Source organism: Sinohyriopsis cumingii, chromosome 7 (assembly GCF_028554795.1).
Source record: "Sinohyriopsis cumingii isolate HCF-2022 chromosome 7, ASM2855479v2, whole genome shotgun sequence".
Lineage (NCBI taxonomy): Eukaryota > Metazoa > Mollusca > Bivalvia > Unionida > Unionidae > Sinohyriopsis > Sinohyriopsis cumingii.
The window spans coordinates 61,867,369-61,882,010 of NC_142967.1; the positions used below are offsets into that span (position 1 = coordinate 61,867,369).

General features: G+C 33.6%; 1 protein-coding gene across 1 annotated transcript in view; it reads right to left on the bottom strand.

Annotated features, from left to right (window-relative positions):
- Positions 1-5,110: 5,110 nt before the first annotated feature.
- The window catches only part of LOC149795371 (clarin-3-like), a 51,961-nt gene continuing 42,429 nt past the window's right edge, over positions 5,111-14,642 (bottom strand). The window contains exon 4 of the mRNA XM_089965147.1: positions 5,111-9,778. Coding sequence (XP_089821273.1) covers positions 9,648-9,778 — 131 coding nt within the window. The 3' untranslated portion in view covers positions 5,111-9,647. The remainder of the gene's footprint in view (positions 9,779-14,642) is intronic.

Genomic DNA, 14,642 nt, shown 5'->3' on the forward strand with positions numbered 1-14,642 from the left:
ATCGCCGATATCGCGGATACTGGAGTCGTATCGTGCTTTTCGCGTCTTGTGGCTGGCTTTGCTCCAGGGTTGGTTAGGGTTTAGGCTGACGTTTGATGTCCAGCCTTTCCACAGGAGGCTGCTTCCTTCTTCTTGTGTGCCAATACCGCCTTTAGCATGTCGCGAAACTGCTTGAATGTGATGTGCCCCTCTCTGAGCATAACGTTCATTCGATCGATGCTTGGCATTTTCTACCTTCCCTCACGCGTGTATGTGTGGTGGTTTACTGTATAATCAAAATCACAGTTTTTGTTTAAATGAGCGATTTTTCTGGGTGTTGTCACACACTGCATGTCAACAGGGTTGCAATGGAGACGTGTGACATCTCGCATGTGAATGTGAGATGGTCACTGTGTAAGCTAGTACGCAGATTTTGCATCTGTTCTGGCAACCAGATAAAGGTCGTTGGTGGTGAGGCTTGCAAATATTGTACAGGAAGCGTGCGATGGATCCAAATCTTTATCATTAGGGTTTTGAATATTGTGGTACACTGTACTAGCCTCATGGAGCTCAGAAACACTGATTCATTATCAATTTCGCGCCTTTTTATATGTACACAGCTTGTCTGCCTGTGATCCCCATCCGGATTTGTTGCCTAGATGGTGGGCGGATGTAGTGCCCGCCCCATACTTCCATCAGGGGTTCACCCAAACTCCCTGATTATATCTGTATGTATACATTGCGCAGAAGGTGCTATTGCAGTCGTGGCCACTGGGCTCAAACTTGCCCAGTATCTTCAATTGACATGTGAGTCGACATGTATGCGGCATGTCTATGTCATTATTTCTTGCAGTCTTACCTTTCTAATTAAATTATTAAGATACGCAGGGCCGGTCTAGAGTTTGGCTTGAGCTGTCCAGATGATATGCTGCGGAGTCGGTGGTGGTAGCCTGACGACTAGTAGTAGCCCCCTTTACTTTCTTAGTGCTAAGCAGCGTTAGAGGTACGGACGTGTTGTTAGCTTGACCTGTGGTAGCATCTCGTGAGATGCTAATTTGCCAAAAACTCGACCCGGCGCGTCCCAAGAAAATTTCTCATTTTTCACCCAATAAATTTTAGTTTATATTAACACATTCAAAAACTAAATTCCTTCTGTTGAGCTACAACATTTTGAATGTCATTTAATCAAGTTGCAAGAACAAGCAAACGAAAGTTTGTCCCTTTACTGACTTGGCTTCAGATAATCATGTCTTCCACAAACCAGCATGACAAACACAAGCTCAAACATTTAGGTGAGACTTATTTGTAAAGTTTTTATAACAATTATTCGGGCCAAGATTGTCTATCTGCTTATTTCTGCATCATGGCAACTAATTATTTTTTTCCACCAGAAATATTATCCTCACTTCACTTCACTGAGCATGCATTATATACTGAAAAACTAGTCTGGAAAGAAAATGGATGAGAGTCAATTGCAAAACAATTTCGGCAAATGATACATGCCTATTTTGTCGTAAAATAAAATATCTTGATGTGAATGAAAGACATAGATAATGATACAAAAATCTTGCTAACAATATTTTTAAATGCATTAAACTGCATGCTTGAGAATAAAGTCCCGGTATCGCATGTTGTGATAGTAATATTTTAAAACAGATTTCTGAATACGTTTGAGATTGGATGACATAGCTTTGTTTATAGAGCGCTATATTTACATATATGCAACTTATAAGGTGCAATCAAGGATTATATTTCCTTCACATATATGAGTCGCCACATTTTTGGGTGAAAATTGTTAAAGTGAATGCTGACCGGATAGATGTATACAGTTTTTTTTTTTTGTTAAATAGCAATGCCGAGAATACATACCCGTTGATTTAAGACCTGGTTATACGTATACACAGTACATGTTTTGTGGCAAAAGCAAAAGAAGCTTGCCATACAGTTTTACTTTATTAAACATCGTTGCTTTATTCTTCATAATCAGGATGGCCTCTGTGGGTAAAAATACATTTGTGGCTAAGGTAATGTAAACAAAGCTTTGTAAAAATGGTATAAAATCTAAGGTTAATTTGATAAGCGAGACATTATAAACTGATTACGTTAACCCTACAGATTTCTATCTTGAGGGGAACATTTTAACGTTATCAAGGTATATTGAATGGATTGCAAGATGAAAGTTTTCAAAAGTAAATTTTTTGTAACATGATACGAAGCATTAGCTGCATATTGATTTTTCGAGAGCTATTAAACACAAAAAATTCACTCTGAGAAATCAAACACAATTATGTAGCTGTACACAAACATTTACACCCTTATCAGCTACACACAGCTACATAGCTTGCACAAAGCGGTTTGTAGAAATACCCATCAAAGCACATCCGCACATAGTTCTTAATGCGTCTAGATGTGTCATCCCAGCCGATATAACTGATGATCCCAGAGCTCACAACTTCTCCCAGGTTAAAAAATTAACATTGCCGTAATAGCAGATTGATTCCCTTACATACTGACGTTTGACATTGCCACTTAACCTGGATCGATCAAGCTTAAGAGCCCTGAACTCTCAGTGGATCCCTTCAACCAGAATTGATTACAGTTTGCTTCAACTGCTTCAAGTATGGTCAACACAAAAATGGTTGTAAAAAAAGACAGCTTCAGGTGTGAACTGGAGGGCCACGATGGATTACAAGTAGAAAATCCCATGTGCTAATTGGCAGGGACACCATTTTTCATACTCTAGAGATAGCACAAAGTAAACACTTGAGACAAAGAAAGTTTGTGAAGACCACCATTCACTTAACACTGCCGGTAAATCATACGCGAACGTGGCTAAGAATAAATGGTACAAGGGGAGAGGGATACTCCAAATCAATTATAATAAATAACCTTCCTTTTCACCTTCATCTGAAAAATCGAAAATATTAAATTCACTAGGTATTAATTTGGAACCAGATATGGGTAAATACTGTATTGAAGCCAATCCATACAGATTATTGGCATCTAGATATAATTTACTGTTTCCAACTATGGCCATAATTAAATGTCCATCATATCTTCTAAGATTATGAAAAACAACGGGAATTTGTATTTGGAGATGTTTGAAGTTTTAAATTACAATCTTGGTATGCAATCTATAGAGCACCTCTAAACTCACCAGTTGTATGACGATGATCTCGAACCTTATCATCTAACTTTTTATCACAAACAAGATGAACAGTTGGCTATTTGAAGTTAACTTTATCTTCAGATGACATTTTTAATTTAGTAGGATTTCTAATAACGTATTTAACTTTAAATAATTCATCATTTAAATAAAAAATATGTATGCTGCGTTTTTTTCCTTTGTATAAATCCTGATATATAATTCCACAAAGTGGCTGTTTTTACTTTCAGGGATCGTCCTGGGCTTCGCCAATGTCGCAAATTGCGATTTTTTTTCCTTATTGGCGACAAAAATATTCCATCTGGCGATTTTTTTGGCGACATACTTTTTGGTTATTTAATTTGTACATACAATCATGGATTTGGACTGAATAAATTTAAAGCCAGAACGAAAGGAAGCCACAAACTTGACTAAGCAATGCATTGGAATCAATCTGTTACACAAACGATCCTTTGTTCTTATTGACAACCCTATCTTTACAGTGCATTGTTACATCATAATCTGCTTACGCTGACATCTGGGCTGAGTACTGTATGCTGCAATACAGTCAATCATGCTACCGCACTATACCTACAACTGACCGACTTCTGAAGACGCGAATAGAACAGATACAATTAATTGTATAGCTAATCCTTCTGGTTTTTTTATACATATACCAATACAATAGTTTTGCTGAACCTTCATAGAAAACTGATAACCTCTGAAGTACCGACTACTGTGTATAAATACAAAGCAAATGGAAAAAATCTCAATCACAATTACATCTGTCGCCAGTGCAGCATTTTACTCATTGATCTTTTCCTTTTGCCATCAGTCCCGTGTTACGGCTGCAGAGACTTAAACTCCGCAACAAGAAATAGCAAAAAAAAAAAAAAACAGTTTTGCATAATTAATAATAATTATTTATTTCTCAAAACACAGGAGTGAAAGAATCCCGAAATTGGGCATGAATTTACGCTTATATATACGGTCCAATATTGCCAGGTGTTGACTCGTGTAAGTTTCATTCGTGGGAATGGAGATCCTATTTTTCTTGTCGAGAAAATTTATACAGCATTCAGTGATCATTCTTGGGATTTAGGAAGCAATTCGCTACAAGCTTTGTGAAGCTAGCCATAAGGGGGGGGGGGGGCTGCTGAGAGACTACAGGTGTCACCTGTCAGCACTGAGGACTGTGAACGTGGATTCAGTAAGATGAACCTCATAAAAACTGACATCAGAAATAAGCTCTGCATCTCATCTCTCGAGAATTTAATGAGAATCAGCATGTACAGATGTGAAAAATTAGACTTTGAAACTGCATTCAACAAGTGGGCAGCCCTAAAATCGCGACGGATCTTCATGTAACACTTTGTAACATTTTGTTAATGCTTGTTGTAATTAAAGTATTAACTAATCCATCTTTTGTAACTTTCATTGCCTGTTACATTGATAGACTAAATTAACACTTGGAAAAATGTACACTACTTTTTTTGGCGACACTTTTTGAAAATTTGCGACAAAATATTGAGGTTGGCGATTTTTTTGGCGACAGCTTTTTAAAAGCCAGGACCATCCCTGACTTTGCATTATATTTTCACCTGTTCATATGTCTATGTGTTGATTTAACGTTCAAAATGAGCACACATTATAAAATGAGCTTTCAAGAATATTTATTCCTTTGCTGACAAAAGCTTTATGTTATTAATGTTCAATTCCTTCAAAATCGTCACTATTTTTATTTAAGTTTTGCTTATTCTAATTAACACACACACACACACACACACACACATATATATATATATATATATATATATATATATATATATATATATATATATATATATATATATATATATATATATATATATATATATATATATATATATATATATATATATATATATATACACTGTATATATATATTTATTTATTAAGATCCACACTAAGTATATTTTTACCCTTATGTTTGCCGTTATGGTAAACTAACATGCTTATATATTTTGTTCATACATAATAGTTCTTTTCCTTATCTGATTTCAGTACTAAATCACGATTATTTCTAATTTTTCATTTTATATTCTTTAATGGCAAGAAGAATTAATCATTCAAATCAAAACACTGAAATTGCTTATTTATGTTGTTTTATTTTGTAAAAATAAATATTATAAAATGAAACAGGAAATATAAATAACGCCAAAATTTAGTTTATCTGTATAATTTTGATATTTTGTATTTTGTTACACTCTTAGCATTATATTTTGTTGGATATGAGACACATAACCAGATCACATAAAGCACTCATCTTTCATATTTGGAAACATTAATGCAAGCTTGTTTATTTTCATCTAGTGGAATATAACTTTAAGCCCCGATGGAATTAAAAGCTGAAATTCATAGTTCTGTAGATTTCACACTCTCTAATCTCCAACAATACCTTGTTCAATTCTTGAAGAGCTGCTTCAAAAATGTTAAGTGTTGTTTACACTCATCTTTATTTAGGATTGGCGTTGTTTTATGTGCAATATAGTGCGTTATTTTATTCAAAACCTTTTCCTTAACATTTGATAACAGCTTTTGTAATACTATTAATATCAAAATTTTGTTGTAGAATATTTTCTCTTTCTGGTTTGCATATTTCTTAAAAGGTTATTAAATAATGTTTATCAGGATATTTTAGGCATATTCAAAATGTAATTGGAAAAAAAGTGTTTTGCAATATCCTTTTTTAGAACAAAATTATTTCTTTGTGTAATACTGAAACAAAAAACATTAACTATTTTATGTGACATTTATTGGTTTGGTACTGGCAACAAGATCTTGCAAGATCACCTTATTAATATGTATAGATCTCACCCAATATATTTAACTCATCTAAGAGTTTGATTATCACATTGCAATATTCCAAATCTGGACAAAAGATCAGATATTTGAACTCAGAGTGGTAACATGCAGTTATTGACAGATGAATGTTGTATGATGGGCACAGAGGCAGACCATAAGTTAACTTTAGCCTTACAGCTGGGTCAGCTAGCAAGAGTCCCCTGAAGGGACTAATGCTCTCCTTGGCAAAATGGTCTTTCGAGGAATCCAAGAGAAAGTTCTTTTTTTTTAAAACTGCTTAGTGTTAATACCGTCTCTGATATTTTAGAGTAAACACAAGATTTTTGAGATGGCCACCATGGATTGGCACCAGTTTCATTTGGGACTAACTAGACATTGTAAGAAGGCTTTTGGTGATAATCACTTCTATTTCACTAAACATTTTGGAGAAGTAGCTTTAACAAGATTTTCAAGATGGTCATCACAATGGCCATGTTGGTTGCAAGATCAGTACCATTTTCATTTAGGGCAAACAAGAAACCATAAGAAGACTTGTTAAAAATCCCATATCGATATGACTTTCTGTTTAGGAATAGTGAGAACAAGATTTCCAAGATGGTTGCTATGATGGCCATACTGGATAACAGATCAGCACCATTTTAATTTAGGACCAGAAAGACAACATAAGACTTTTGCTGAAAATCCCATGTTGATATGACCATCCATTCCGGAGTCGTGATAACAATATATTAGATGTCAAACTGGTATCTTTTTAATTTAGGACTGAACGATACTCCATAAGAAATATCCTGTAGAAAAACGCATGTTGATATGAATTTAGAATGAGGTTAACGGTTAAATCTCAAGATGGCTGCTATTGTGGTCATATTGGATGCAAGGATGACACCATTTTCATTTAAAAAAGTATCTATATAATATAATTTTATTGTAACGCAGTTTGGTAGTGTCTATACACGACAGCGCCATTTTCACTGAGGACCAACTAGAGATTGTTTTAAGTATTTGGTGAAAACATGTCATTATAAAATTTTTTTCATGTGAACTGAGACGAATTTCAAGATGGTTGTCGTGGTGGCAATTTAGGACCAACTCGACCTTTGGATGAATGTGTGTGTAAAGTTTCAAGGCAATCTTCAAATTAATTTGAACAAACTTTTGCTAATCGACTATGATGTGTTTGAACAGATCATCTGATAAGCTAAAAACTGAAAGGTGCTTATACCAGAATGTTTTCTGTCACATTTTGGTTAAATTCTGTTTAATGTTTCTTTTTTATAAGCCTTATTACGCTTTTTTTATATTGTTGTAATGGCTGTCATATAGGATGATAAACTGTAATCCTTTGTAAATATCTGTTACGCCTTTATGCTACGATGCTTTCTGTCAAATTCAGTTCAATTTTGTTCAGTCATTTTTGAGAAAATATTATTGTTTTTTGGTAATCGTGTCCTTATTGATAGGAAATCCACACCAGTCATATACATATCTTAGCTGTTAATACAGGATGCTTTCTGCTAAGTTTGATCAAAACTATTCCATTACTTTTGATAACTTGAAAAAATAACGATTCCAGCACTGAGCAGATGATTATTTGACCATCTGACAATGAAGTTTAGTGAAAACAAAAGGGTGTACAAATAGTTACGTTTCATTTCGTTATGTATATTTAATTTATAATGTTTATTAGTTCTTTTCTCCATGATTATATGTAATTGCATTTTGGATGTGACTTTGTCCAAGATCAAGTTCATGTTGTACTTGACCAGTAACGTTAGTTTTCTGGACAACAAAATACATTGCTAGTATTTTTCCTATGATTGTAGATTACGTATTTAGATTATTATTAATGTAAAGATGTTCGTTATAATCTGAATCTAGGGTATAGGAATTCCTCCACGGAACATTCTGGTCCACCTGACGTTTACCACATTCTTTAATAATTGTTGTAGAAGGTTTTATCTTGCTGACAATTTAGAATGTTCTAGAATGGAAAATTCCATTAAGTGAAAGAGTATTTTCAGAACATGGTAATTGCGACTCAGGTCAAGTAGAGAGGTTTACAATTTTATTTATCTAAAAATTACTCATATTTGTATTTAACATCTGCATCTGACGCAGAATCAGTCTTATTGCAGTGCTCAGTGTTTTATTTGGGTGGAATAACCTATTCAAATTATTATTTAGTGGAAATACGTGTTCATCAATAATATTCTTGGACAGGAACATAAACTTTGAATTATAGAGAATTCAGACAAGGACGTATTGAATTATATAACTGAGATTCATCAAAAGACTGATGGTACATCATCACGTTACAGGTTACAACATGCACATCAACACATTCATTATAGGATCTTTTTAGAACACCAGTGGAATTTAATTAGAACTTTATTCATTAGGAATGGTGATAGAACTGGTCGGACTATTTAGGGATTTAATTCGCATTACTGTAAATTATTTTAAAATTATCACTGTATTCAAGGGAAATAAATTAATGGTTGAATTGTACAAAATACATTGGTTTTCGCTCTCTTCTATTACTTAGTTTAAGACCATAGAGTCGCAATAGAAAAATGGAGACAAGAATCTAAATAAAATATTTCAAAAACTTTGTTTCTGAAATTTAAATTCATTTGTTTCGCAATTTTCTAAGTCCAATGCATTTCTTTTAATTTTGCATATTTGAGAAATCAACAGTAAAACCAACAAACTTTCACGTTGTCATCGAAAGTGGAGAACTTTATTTCAAATCTAAGCCATGAAGGGCTGGAGACCCTGAAAATGAAGAATTAGTCCAACTTGCCAAACAATACGGTCTCCATGAGCCAAAAGCTTCTTTAATCAAGCAAGAAATAAAAAATATTTTGGTCCAATATTTAGTGAAAAAGAGCATCTTTGAAAAAAGTTCTTTGGGTTTGATTAGTAAGTATTTATCTTTGGCTTGATATCAAATTAAAAGAGCTGAAATTAAAACACAAGATGGAAATACAGTTAAGAAAGCTTCAGCTTCAGAAAGAGAAAGAGAAACAACTGCAATTGGAGAAAGAGACAGAAAGAGAACGAGAAGATAGGCTAATGCAAATGCAAATGCAAAAAGTAAAGAAGAGTGAAAGAGAAAAAGAAGAAAGGGAATTTAAATTTAGATTAAAAGAATCAGAGCTGGCAAGTGGAAAACACTCCTCCAATTTACACACAAATTCAGATTTTGATTGTACCAAAGTATTAGGCTAGTACCCAATTTTAAAGAAAAAGCAGATAAATATTCTCATTTTTCAAAAATGCTGAGAATTTGAAATGGCCAAGAGAGCATTGGACTCTATTGTTACAAAATGTACTTATTGGCAAAGCTTGTGAAGTCGACACGTGCCTGTCCGTACAACAAAGTGCTGATTATCATATGGGTAAGGAATATATTTTGAAGGGTTATGCGCTAGTAGCCGCAGGAAATCGACAAATGTTTAGAAACTATAAAAAAGAAACTCATGGAGAATTTACATGAGAACAAGACCCATTATTTGATAGGTGGTACCCAGCCAAGAACGTTCGAAACCCTCAGACAGCTCATATTAGTTCAATAATTGCGTCCTTGATGAGCAAAAAGTCAAAACTTTAGAAGCTTCTGCTCATACAGCTGACGGTTATTCTTTGACTCACAAACTGCGTTTTGTCATTAAGTCTTTCACTTGGCAGTCTTTGGTAAAACGCAACTCAGTCCCAAATGAGAACTTCCAAATCTAAAATTGGCAAAACTTTTAGGAATCAAGTTCCTGATAAGATTGATCGGAAATCCTTCTCTCTCTCTTTGTGCACCTATTGCAAGAAGAAAGAACGTGTTATTTCTGATTGCTACAGATTGAAAATTAAGCAACATAATCAAGAGTACCCAAATGCTCTTATTTCTAACAGGTAAAGGTCACAGTCATGTATTGAAAGCAATATATTTGAAGGGTAAAACAAACCCGTCTGATTTTATTATGGAGAATTATAACCCTTTATGCCAAAAGGTTTAATATCACTTGTTAGCGATTCTGCCAATCCTATCCCTATTAAATTTTAAGGGACACAGGAGGTTCTCATAGTCTTTTATTATAAAGTACTTTGCCTTTTTCTGAGAGGTCTTCTAATGAGAGTGTTCTTATTTAGGGTGTACAGTGTGGCTTAGTTAATGTTCCTCTCCATTGTGTAAATTTGTCATTAGACTTAGTCTCAGGACCCATGATGGTCGGACAATGTCTTTATCCATCGAAGGTATTCGTTTATTACTAGGCAATTACCTAGCATGAGATAAAGTTGTGTTCAATCCACTTGTAACTGAAAAGCCTTGTTTGGATCAGAAAGTCGATCCTATTGAAAAATAAATCCCTGATTTATGCCCAGCTTGTGCGGTTAATAGAGCTAGGGCGAAGTAAGCTCTTAAGGATGATGTTGATAAAGAAATTGCGTCTTTAACAGACACCTGTACTGGTCAGGCTAGTGGTGAGGTCGCATGTGCTCCTGGTATGGATCAATCAAAAGGTATTGATCACAGTGATCCCTTTTGTACTACTCATTCTCTTTATTTTAATCAGGGTGACAAACGATATTCACTTGTCGTCGAATAGGAACAAGATCCTGAGATCTATTTGTTTCAGATGACTATTAGCGAAACTGACGCCACTGATGACGCTGGTGATGAGTGGTCCATGAGCTATCAGGTTATTTTTCCTAAGTCGTATTGATAGGAAATTATTAGTCTATCCCATGAAACTCCTTTGGCTGGTCATTTAGGGATCAGTAAGACTTTTTATAATTTTTTATTGGCTGAACATTAAACGTGATGTTTGTAAATACTGTAGATCATGCCACATTTGTCAAATGGGAGGAAAACCCAAATAGAAGCTATATAAGGCTCATCTACAATCTATTCCTGCATTTGATGAACCATTAACAGAATAATGGTGGACTGTCTTTGTCCATTATCTAAGACCAAGTCAGGCAACCATTACTTATTGATCATAATGTATCTACAAAATTCCCCAAATCAATTCCTTTCAGGAATATTAATAATAAAACCACAGTAAAAGCTTTGATAAATTGTTGGGTTTTTTTTAAAAACACAGTTTGGCCTTCCCATATCAGTTCAATCTAATTAAGGGTCAAATTTTATGTCTGGAATTTTCAAGAAACTTGTGCCTGAATTCTGCGGAATTCAGCAATCACCCTGAAAGCCAAGGGGCTTTAGAAATATTTCATCCAACTTTGAAGAATATGATTCAATCATATTGTTTTGATACGGGAAATGATTGGGACAAAGGTGTTCATTTAATGTAAATTTGCGAATCAGTTCAAGAATCTTTGGGATTTAGTCTCTATGAACTAGTTTTTGTTTTGTCCATTGAAGCTGTTAAGATAAACTTCTTTCAAATTAAGATTCTGAAATTTATCTTCTTGTTTACGTTTCTAACACAAGTTGTTAAAGGCTTTGTGAAGCTGAAACGACTTGTTTGCACTCTACTCAGTCAAAAATGAAATTAAGATAAGACAAAAATACAAAGGAGTTTTCGGCTGGTGATAGTGGGTTGGTACTCTTGCCCATACCTCAAAATCCTCTTCAGGTTATGTACTATGATTCTTATACAATTGAAAAGAAAGTAAGTATTTAAATTATATCATTAATACTCCTGAGAGGGGAAAACAAAACAACTTTGCGATATAAATGTGTTCAAGGAGTATGCTGATAGAGATAGCTGTTGATCATGCACTCAATTTAGTTGTATCTTGGCCAACACAGTGAAGATTTAAGCATTGGAATGTTTTCAAACTGTAGTGACTTTGGTGTAACCAATCTTCAGAATTCAGAAATACTGAATAATCTGGACCAGAAACTTCCACATCTGCAGCCAAAATGTTATCTGAACAAGAGTACTGGTTTCCAGATGTTCCAACATGAACAAATAAAATCTACCTAGATGCATATTGTAGATTCCACACCTGTGAAACAGCATCCATACATGATGAATTCTCTCAAAGAGGAATGTTTCAAAAAAGAAATTTCGTATTTGTTGGAGAATGATTTCAAAGAACCAAGTAAAAGTTACTGGAGTTCACCATGTATTCTTGTGACGAAACCAGATAATACTTTTCGCATGTGCACAGACTATAGAAAACTGAACAGTGTGACCAGATAGATTCATTTCAATTGCCAAGAATCAATGACTGTATTGATAAAACTGGAAGTGCAAAATGTCACCAAATGTAACGTTTCGAAAGAATATTGGCAAATTCCACTGATGGAAGGAGCAACAAAAAAAAAATGTCACTCATAACTCCATCTACAATGACACATGGAAAGATCATTTGGAAACAATACAAAGTTTTTGTTAGACTAACTAATGCAAATTTAACAATTTAAATAAAAGTGAGTTTTGCCATGCTTGTGTTACATTTCTTGGACAGTAGAAAACGACTGATTCAATTTTTGTGTAGGGCTTGATATTATCATAATCTCCAATTTTTCCATATTTGCTGAACTATTGACCAATTTATTGAGTAAGAAAACAAAGTTTCACTGGTCTCAAAAATGTCAGGATGCATTATATAAGTTAAAGGCCTTACTTCATAGTACACCAGTTCTTTCAGCTCAGTGTATGCAGCTTTCGTTTTATGAGGGGAGGCGTTGTGTATATTTTATTTGTTTCTTTTTTTCCTCCATGATTATTTGTTATGTATAATTGCATTTTGTACCTGACCTTGTCGTAAATCAAGTTCATGTTGTACCTGACCAGTACATTTGTTTTGTGGACAATAGAATACATAGCTAATATTTTTCCAATGATTGTGGATTAATTATTTAGATTATTAAGAATGTAAACATGTTTATTTTAATCTGAGACTAGGATATTGGAATTCTCACATGGAAGAACCTGGTCTGCCTGATGTTCACCACATTATTATAAATTTAGGAACACAATTTATCTTGCTGACAATTTAGAATGTTTTAGAATGGAAAATTCCATTAAGTGAAATAGTATTTTCAGAAAATGGTAATTGCTGCATAGCTCAAGAGGAGGGATTTATAATCTTGTTTATCTAAAAATTACTCATTCTTACATTTAACAGCTGAGGCACAATCAGTCTTATCATTGTATTCAGTATTTCATTTGGGTAGAATTATTTATTCAGGTTATTATTTACTGGAAATACAATGAACTCATATAAAATATTCTTCAACAGGAATATTAACTTTCAATTATAATGAATTCAGACATCATGGATTAATTAGGGCTTTATTCATTAGGATTGGTGATAGGACCTTTTTAACTATTTGGGATTTTATTCTCAATACTGCAAGTTCTTCTCAAATGTTCCTATTGTATTCTAGGGAAATAAATTATTTGCTGAATTTTACAAAACTTATTGTGTTCTTCTCTTTTCTGTTGGTTAGTTTAAGACCATAGAGTCATAACAATGTAATATTCAAGTACCTTAATTTTTGCAACAGAAAATGTATTAATTTACATCAGTGTTCCATCTGAAATTTGGTTTTACTTTTACTTTTTTCAAAATTATGAAAGTTGAATTTGAGTATCAACTGATGCACTCAATTTTTTAGAAATAAAGTTTGGATTAATTTCAAATGATAGTTCTACAATATGTCAGCCAAAAATACACACTTAAAAAAAAACATCTGCTTTTCTTTGGAATGAACTCCTTATGAATCTTATAAGTAAGGCCAAAATTCACAACCTTAAAGTCAAGTTATTTAAATATTATCTGCAAAAGTGACCTTCCTACCTCCACCAGATATACTGGCTTCCTTGTACAGACTATCATGTGCTGAAAAAAGGCATTAAGCCCACAAACCAACACCACCATACCAATTGTACTCAAAATGAAAAACGTAAGCAAAAGGCAAAGAATAAAATACAGATTACAGTGGTCAATGTTGGATAGAAGTGTTTTCCTCAGTAAGATATAAACACAAAGTTGCACGACCCTGCAGGACTCATAGTTCTAAAACATCTCCCATAGTAAAGCTTTGCAAACACCAGGATATTAAAAATTCAATAACTTCAAATTTCTGAATCAAACCTTTATTTTTATGTATACTTAATCTGTATTGCTTGTTAGTTTTTTTTGTTCTCTATGATTATGTTACACATTATTGTACTTTGGATTTGCCTTTGTCCAAAATTCAGTTCATAGTCACCTGACCAGCAACATTTATTTTGGAAAACAAATTATAGTTGATTTTTGTTCTATGAGTGTGAATTATATATTAGGACCATTATCAATATTAGTAAATAAGTTTATCTGGGTCTGGGTCTAAGATATTGGAATTCCGTCATAAAAATACCTAGCCTACCTTAAGTTTACCACCTCCTTTATTATGAATTTAGTAACAGATTTTGTCTTGTAAACAACTTGGAATGTTCTATAATGGAAAATGACATTAAAATTATTTAAATTTTTTATAAATCATCACCTTGTATTCAAGGGAAATAAATTATTTGTTGAATTTTACAAAACTTGTTGCTTTATGCTCTTTTCTATTACTTAGTGTAAGACCATAGAACTCACTCCCATTGTCAATACAGTTTCTTGTAATCAACCTTAACTCCATTGGAAGTGCAAGTACATGTATGTTGAAAGTATGTATATGTATGTGTGGTATAAATAAAAGATATGTATAGTA